This window comes from Brassica oleracea, chromosome C4, assembly GCF_000695525.1.
Source record: "Brassica oleracea var. oleracea cultivar TO1000 chromosome C4, BOL, whole genome shotgun sequence".
In the NCBI taxonomy this organism is placed as follows: Eukaryota; Viridiplantae; Streptophyta; class Magnoliopsida; order Brassicales; family Brassicaceae; genus Brassica; species Brassica oleracea.
In genome coordinates this window covers 38,509,115-38,517,357 of record NC_027751.1, presented here as the reverse complement: position 1 = coordinate 38,517,357, position 8,243 = coordinate 38,509,115, and the positions used below count along the sequence as shown (strand labels likewise).

Below are 8,243 nucleotides of genomic sequence, written 5' to 3'. Positions count from 1 at the left end.
CTCTAAAATAGAAAATAAAGTAATGTTTTTTATTTTTTTGTTTCTTACTTTATTTCTTATTTTATTTTGGAGTATATTATGCAATGGGGATGAAGATGATCTTAAGCAGGTGGTCTTCCCATCTCCTTTCACTTTTATTTCATCGGCAATTTTAAAATGTTTTCACTTCTCTATATAAGAAAGATTTAAAAAACAAATAATAATTTTCAATAAATAATTTTAAATATAAACTAGTCTAGTATTTTGAAAGTGCGATTAAAACCTAATGATTCCGTGTGAATGAATCAAAGCAATAATATCTAACAATAGTAGGCTTTATAAGCTATTAATATTTAAATGATAATTAATTTTGATAAATTAAGATTACATAAAGGGAAAATTTGGATAAATGCACTTCAATAAGAATATAATTTGAAAAATACACCATTGTTTAAGCTTTTTGAAAAATACACTTATTTATATATAAATTTACCAAATTGTCCAATCTTAATATTTCTCAGTTCCTATTAAACCATTTAAAAAAAATAATTTAAAAAAAATTGTTAGAGAATATTTTGTTTAAAATACTACACAATATCTTTCTCATATCTTCTTAATATATCTTAAATGTATTTTTTATTATTTTGAAAAAAAAACGCAAAATGCGTCTCGTCTTCTTGAACCCTGGATTATTTGTTATCAGTACTACTCAAAGTCACACTTATGTGCGGCATATTCAGAGAGCTTGCTCAAGATGTGAATGTTTTGGAGAACAATCAATAGCTCGAAAAAAGCATGGAAACAAGCTTGGTCAAGATGTCATTGTACATGACACAATCGTTCCCGTACATTGCGACTTTGGAATTTGATATTTTTCTGTTCTAAACTTTTTTCTGTTCTAAACGTTTTTTCTGCAAAATTTGGTTTTGGTTACTCTAGGTTTTGATAACTGTTTTAGTTTTTATTTTGCAATAAGGTTGATTATTTTGAACTAATCCCGTCTGTTCGCATTGAGAAGCCACTTGAACTACACAATGTTTTGGGTAGACAATCTTGTTTCTTCGGAAGTCTCGTTTAATTTTTGGAAGAAAGAACAACACAATTGTTTTGTTTCAAATGATAACGCCATTGTGTTTGTTTGTGAAACTAAGAATGTGAAACCAATGATAATTAGTGTTCTTCTTTTTTCATATTTAAAGTAAAACAAAATAAACACATATGTGAATATCATATTAGAAGAACTTACTTGGCCTCGGCTTCAACAAAGAATGAAAATTTTGTATAGAACGGGACGTGACTTGTGTTTATATAAAGTTAACAAAATAAATTAAAATCTATATAAACCGTGTTTTCGTACTTTTCTTATTAATTTCAAATTTATATATTAATTATTGAAATATCAAATTGAGGTAAAAATGTAAATTTACGTTAAAGAAAGTGTAGTTTTCAAAAAAAAAATTAAAAACAGTGTATTTTTCAAATTTCAAATCCTAAATAGGGTATTTTGCAAATTATCCCTTACATAAATGCCAAACCGTATTATTACTTAGACCATCTCCAATTCACCTCTATTTCTATTTCTATATTTTCCCCTAAAATAGAGAAACTCTATTATAGAGGTGAAAATGTTTCAATGTATGCCTCTATAATAGAGTTTCTCTATTTATAGGGGAAAATATAGAGATATGATATTTTTACCTCTAAATATATAGAAAAAAAGTAACTTTCTTCTATATTTTTCTCTAAAATAGAGGAACTCTATTATAGAAGTATACATTAGAGCATTTTCACCTCTATAATAGAGATCTCTATTTCAGAAGAAAATATAGAGATTTACGTTCTCTCCGGGGGGAGCAGTTTAAAGTAAACTCGTATAGCATTTGGTTCATATTAGTTTTTTTTTTTTATAACAAATTGTAGGTACAATTTGTACCACTGACAAATTGAATCAATAGGACTTGGATTATAAGTTTTCGTTCACCTTTGGTTCATATTAGTTTCTTTTTAAGAACATGTTGTAGGTACAATTTGTACCACTGACAAATTGAATCAATATGATTTGGATTATCAGTTTAACATATGGATCCAACAACCTTTAGTATATTTTATTTTGATCAGCTAATAGAAGCAATAATTTTTTTTTTTTGCTCTAAAAATTAAATAACATTTTAATAGTTTTATCAATGATAAAAAAAAATAATACATTGTACTGTGTATACTCTTTCTGTTTTTGAAAAACAGATTTCTAAATTTATTTTATGTTTCACAAAGATTATTTTTTTAAGAAAATTAAAGCAGTTTTAGTTATTAATGTTAATAAGTTATATACTTAAAATATTAATTAAAATTATTTGAATTGATAGAATATTATTAATTGATAAAATTATACGGCAAAATAGATAATAATTTTAATCACATATATTTTATATTTTTGATATGCGTGAATTATATAGAAATAATTATGTCAACAATAGAACAATATATTTTTCTTATATTATTATAGTCCACACATCTATTCTATTAAAATAGAGTCTTTATATCAACTGGATTTTAGACTATTAAAAGTTATTATTTAAGTTTTGATGGTCCAACTAAAATTGACATATGTCATTTAAATTATATGATTTTTAATAAATATTAAGAATAAACCTATAAACTTTGTTAAGAGTTTTTCCTATATTTTTTGAAGTAAACGAATCACAGAAATATATTCAAATATAAATATTGGTATGAAAAGGTAATAAATTACATGATAATAGAAAGTTGAAGATTTTGAAAAATTTAGCATAACAACATTTAGAATATTTCGTATATATAGAAAAAAAAATATAAACCATATGACTCTTCTCCAATAAAACTGGTCATATTTTTTCAAAAATCTTGATATCATGACTATATAGAGTTATTTAAAATAGATAAACCATTTTAAGAAATTAGATCTTAACAACTACACAATATATGTTTTAAGAAATAGTATTTTTAACAATTAAAATACAGTTATATGTTTCCATATATATCTATTTCTATTACATATCAATATCTTATAATTTCACATTCACACTTTCAAACAACCGGATCTAAAGGTTTAACGAATTATTAAATGTAGTCTGAGGTAAAAGTTGACTTTGGTGCCTCCTTTTTTCCTGATAAAAAGAAACAAAATATGAAAGAGAGATACCAGACTTTGATCAAAAAAAAAAAAAGATACCAAACCGACTAACAAAAACAATTAAAAAGTGCAATAAGTAAGAAGTTAAAAAGGAGTGACTAAGCATTAAGTAAGAATCTGACAGAGAGAAGAAGAAGAAGGGCTCATATGCTTTGAAACACTGCGCTTCTCTTTCTCTCTCTATTTAAGTCGTATCCATCCAACTTGTTTTCAGTCCCCTAATCTTTGACGTCTACTTCGCCAGCGAATCATCGTCGTCGATCTTTACATGTCAGCTAATATCGGCACAGCATATATATAACAAAGTTCTTTTCTTTTTGTAGTTGAGATCGTCGAGTTCTTCAGGTAACTCAAATCTCTTCATATTACGATTGTTTTGATCAGTTAGTTTCCTAAAATTTCTAGGTTTCTCGCGATCCTAGGGTTTTTATTTTTTTGGGAGTAATTAAGAATCTAATTGTGGATGGTAGTATCTCTCTGGTGCAACTCTATGCATGTGGTATGTGTGTTGGTGGAATCTTCTCTCTATTTTTTTTTTGTTAATAAAATGTTTATGAGATCTAATTGATAAGAAGTTGAACAGACTCCAAATCTAATTCAATCTATTGCCATTCTGTTGGTATTAAGATTGTAAAACTATTTGACTTTGACTTGTGGATTAGGATTTTAGTAAGACTGATTTTCTCTTGTATATATATAAGTACGATTTTAGATCAAAGCTTCATTGTTTTTGTATTTCATTTCCAGGAACAAAAGAAGCTTCTTTCTTTTGGTCTGCAAGAATGGCTGCAAATACTTCAGCTTGTCCAGCTTTTATGAAAGCAACCTCTAACGGAGTTTTCCAAGGAGATAACCCTATAGACTTCGCGTTACCTCTTGCCATTCTTCAGATTGTCATCGTTATCATTCTCACTCGTCTCCTTGCTTACCTTTTAAGACCCCTTAGACAGCCTCGTGTCATTGCAGAAGTCATTGTAAGCTTCCCCTTCATCTCTGTAGACATTCCTTGAATCTTTTTAGTGAATGAATGATTAATCATTGATTAATCTGCAGGGTGGGATTATGCTTGGACCGTCTCTTCTTGGCCGTTCCAAGGCTTTTCTAGCCGCTGTGTTCCCAAAGAAAAGCTTGACGGTTCTAGAAACTCTGGCTAATCTCGGCCTTCTCTTCTTCCTTTTCCTCGCCGGTTTGGAGATTGACACCAAATCTCTTCGTAACACCGGTAAAAAGGCTTTAGGGATCGCCCTAGCTGGTATCTCACTCCCGTTTGCTCTTGGCATTGGCTCTTCGTTTGTTCTCAGAGCAACGATCTCCAAAGGAGTAGACAGCGTGGCGTTCCTCATCTTCATGGGTGTGGCTCTCTCAATCACTGCCTTCCCTGTGTTGGCTCGTATCTTGGCTGAGCTTAAGCTTCTAACCACTGAGATAGGACGACTCGCCATGTCGGCTGCTGCGGTCAACGACGTGGCTGCTTGGATCCTCCTCGCTCTAGCCATTGCTCTCTCTGGATCAGATACCTCCGCTCTAGTTTCTCTTTGGGTTTTCCTCGCCGGTTGTGGTTTTGTCGTCGCTGCTATTTGCATCATTCCTCCGGTCTTTAAATGGATTGCGAGGAGGTGCCATGAGGGAGAACCCATTGAAGAAACCTACATCTGTGCCACTTTGGCTGTTGTTCTTGTTTGTGGATTCATAACTGACGCTATTGGGATCCACTCCATGTTTGGTGCTTTTGTGGTGGGTGTTTTGATCCCAAAGGAAGGACCTTTCGCTGGTGCGCTCATTGAGAAGGTGGAGGATCTTGTCTCTGGTCTCTTCTTGCCGCTTTACTTTGTCGCCAGTGGCTTGAAAACTAACGTGGCCACGATTCAAGGAGCTCAGTCTTGGGGTCTTTTGGTTTTAGTCACCTTCACTGCTTGTTTTGGTAAGATTGTTGGCACTCTAGGTGTTTCCCTCGCCTTCAAGATACCTATGAGAGAAGCTGTAGCTTTAGGGTTCCTCATGAACACTAAAGGCTTGGTCGAACTCATCGTCCTCAACATCGGGAAAGATCGAAAGGTAACAAACATTAAAACATCAAGAAAAATGTAATGGTAATAAATAATAATAACTTTTCTCTGTTTTGGTTTCTTCCTCAGGTTCTTAACGATCAGACATTTGCTATTATGGTTCTGATGGCTCTCGTCACAACCTTCATGACCACACCGATCGTGATGGCAGTTTACAAACCGGCGAGAAGAGCAAAGAAAGAAGGAGAGTACAAACACAGGACGGTGGAACGAGACAACAACACAAACACACAGCTCCGAATCCTCACGTGTTTCCACGGAGCAGGAAGCATCCCTTCAATGATAAACCTCCTGGAAGCCTCAAGAGGTATAGAGAAAGGCGAAGGACTATGCGTCTACGCTCTACACCTACGAGAGCTATCAGAACGCTCCTCAGCTATTCTAATGGTCCACAAAGTCCGCAAAAACGGAATGCCGTTCTGGAACAGAAGAGGGAACAACAACAACAACGCGGATCAAGTGGTCGTCGCCTTCCAAGCTTTTCAGCAGCTGAGCAGAGTCAACGTCCGACCAATGACAGCGATCTCGTCAATGTCCGATATCCACGAAGACATCTGCACGACGGCAGCTAGAAAACGAGCGTCGATTGTGATCTTACCGTTCCACAAACACCAGCAAGTCGATGGCTCGTTGGAGACGACGCGTGGAGATTACCGTTGGGTTAACCGGAGGGTTTTGGTCGAAGCTCCGTGCTCCGTTGGGATATTCGTTGACCGTGGACTCGGCGGTTCGAGCCAAGTCTCGGCTCAGGACGTTTCTTACTCCGTCGTGGTGTTGTTCTTCGGTGGACGCGACGATCGTGAAGCTTTGGCGTATGGATTACGCATGGCGGAGCATCCCGGAATATCATTGACGGTTTTCCGATTTGTTACATCGCCGGAGAGAGTCGGAGAGATTACACGTGTCGATGTGGATAACGAGAGTGGGAAAATCCTAAAGTCCGATGAGGAGGTTATGTCTGAGACCAGGAAGAAATCATCAGTGGATGAATCGGTTACGTTCGTGGAGAAGCGAGTGGAGAACGCCGCCATGGATGTTAGATCAGCGATTGAGGAGATGCGGCGGAGTAATCTGTTTTTGGTTGGTCGAATGCCAGGTGGAGAAATCGCGTTGGCGATTAGGGAGAACAGTGAATGTGCAGAGCTTGGACCTGTCGGGAGTTTGTTGATATCGACGGAGTCTCCGACGAGAGCATCGGTTCTGGTGATTCAGCAGTATAATGGAGCGGGAACAGCTCCGGATTTGGCGTCGGCTGGGTCGGAGTTAGACACTGATTAGATAAATTGTTTAGCTTTTCGGTTTGGTTCTGGGGTTGGTTTACGAGAGGTAGTGGAATATTGGTTAACGGGTATGGTTCAATCATAATAAATAGTTAAGCAGACGGTTCTCACCGTTTCTTCAATAATTGAATTGAGTTTGCCTCTGTTTCTAGAAGGGATAAGTGATGGAATTTGTTGGTTTTAAAATTGTTACCTGACTACATGAGAAAATTATGCAAGTGTACGAGAGTTAAAACGTAAAAATATAAAATACATGAACTTTTGGAAATTATTCCTCATAGTTCACTTATTACGAAAAAAAAATTAAATGAAAAAAGTAAATGTCAGAAGTGGGGTTTGAACCCACGCCCTCTTTCGAGGACCAGAACTTGAGTCTGGCGCCTTGGACCACTCGGCCATCCTGACTTCTGTTCATGTTTGCGTCTGTAGTATATATGTACCAATAAAACAAATGACGAAACAATGTCAACTTTTTGTTATCTTTCTTTTGTGCACCTTTTTCCACGTAACTTAACGATTGCTAAACCTTTCGATGCCGTCTCCAGTAGTGAAGCTAATCCATTAGATCATCTCCTTAACACTATAATGAACAAAATAATGTATACTTTTTACCACACTCCAGCAAAATAAATATTTTTAAAAATGTTTTCTTAAACATTATCATGCAAATTGGTACTTGTTTCATTAGATTATCTCCTAAACTTTATTTTGAAAAAAAGTAGAGATATTTTTCATATTAAGATTTATCTACATGTTGATAACGATCAAAATGCTTCTAGTATTTACAATTTAAAATTTTATAACCCAAAATTATTAACGGGCCACCACAATATGTGTCCAAAAATCTCCCAAAAGTCCTACACGCAGCGTTTTTGGGAATGTCCTGAATTTAAAGATGAGAAGAAACTGGTCACGACTCATGCACGTGGGGTTGATTAAACTATAACTACGTGGTTTTAGTCTTGGCCTTGAGAGCTAACTTTCCTTAGTGGAACCCATTCTACTGCTTAATCCGCGACACGTGTTCAACACGTGCTTCACTGTGTCTACATCACTCTTGAAGGATTTTTTGGAGTAAAAGGCAAACCAAAGATCAACAAAATCAGGTTTGAAAATGATAGCTCACTTATTTATTTACTTTTCCAATATGAATATTCAAATTATTATTTTTTCATTTTTCATTTTCATTTTTTCCTTCTGTTTCATTTGTCCAAGAATATTCATTCTGTTATAAAAAGAACTGGAATTTATTTGTATCGCAGGAATTTAAATAAGGGCAAAATTTTATACCCGTAGAAAGAAATAACACTGATACAGAGAGAGAATAGAATAGAAGTGTTTTTAGGTGTGCATTATAAACGAACGCAAACATTCGTATATATAGAAGAAAATTTACTGTGCAAATAGTGCAGCGGGACCCACATCTTTAATTATTTCAAACATTACGGTGGCCGCTTTTGTTTACTTTCGTAACACTCCCCCTTGGGGGCCGGTGTCACTATCCGCTCTCGCTTAACGTCTTTGTTGCCTCGTTAAAAACCTTTCCAGGAAAACCCAATGGGAAAAACCATAGTAAGGTAAAAAGAGTACAACTACGTAAGCTCCCCCTCGAATGAACAGTCATAGATCCTTCTGATGGCGCATCCCAATGTTATGGATGTGTTTTCTGAATACCGAGGTAGGGAGTGATTTTGTGAAGAGGTCGACTGCATTGTCGCATGATCGAACATATCTTACTTCAATCTCTTT

At 35.1% G+C, this 8,243-nt stretch overlaps 1 protein-coding gene and 1 non-coding gene across 3 annotated transcripts; one reads left to right on the top strand and one right to left on the bottom strand.

Annotated features, from left to right (window-relative positions):
• Positions 1-3,245: 3,245 nt before the first annotated feature.
• Positions 3,246-6,552, top strand: LOC106336901 (cation/H(+) antiporter 18). 2 transcript variants are annotated; one of them, XM_013775876.1, is made up of 5 exons: positions 3,246-3,493; positions 3,571-3,647; positions 3,896-4,122; positions 4,202-5,203; positions 5,284-6,552. In XM_013775876.1, exons 3-5 carry the CDS (start codon positions 3,931-3,933, stop codon positions 6,490-6,492), a joined length of 2,403 nt encoding a protein of 800 aa, XP_013631330.1. In that variant the 5' UTR covers positions 3,246-3,493; positions 3,571-3,647; positions 3,896-3,930; the 3' UTR covers positions 6,493-6,552. The 2 variants fall into 2 exon arrangements, with proteins under 2 accessions (XP_013631330.1, XP_013631329.1); XM_013775875.1 differs by lacking the exon at positions 3,571-3,647 and having other exon boundaries at positions 3,247-3,493.
• Positions 6,553-6,815: 263 nt separating this feature from the next.
• On the bottom strand, positions 6,816-6,899 carry TRNAL-CAA. Its single transcript has one exon. It is a non-coding gene; the product is annotated as a tRNA-Leu (tRNA).
• Positions 6,900-8,243: the final 1,344 nt, after the last annotated feature.

What these genes read in the sequence shown, in the direction of transcription:
- LOC106336901 (XM_013775876.1), top strand. Translation starts at nt 3,931, where the DNA reads ATGGCTGCAAATACTTCAGCTTGTCCAGCTTTTATGAAAGCAACCTCT. An exon ending in GTGTCATTGCAGAAGTCATT is followed by an intron (nt 4,123 to 4,201) that starts GTAAGCTTCCCC and finishes ATTAATCTGCAG; the next exon opens with GGTGGGATTATGCTTGGACC. An exon ending in ACATCGGGAAAGATCGAAAG is followed by an intron (nt 5,204 to 5,283) that starts GTAACAAACATT and finishes TTTCTTCCTCAG; the next exon opens with GTTCTTAACGATCAGACATT.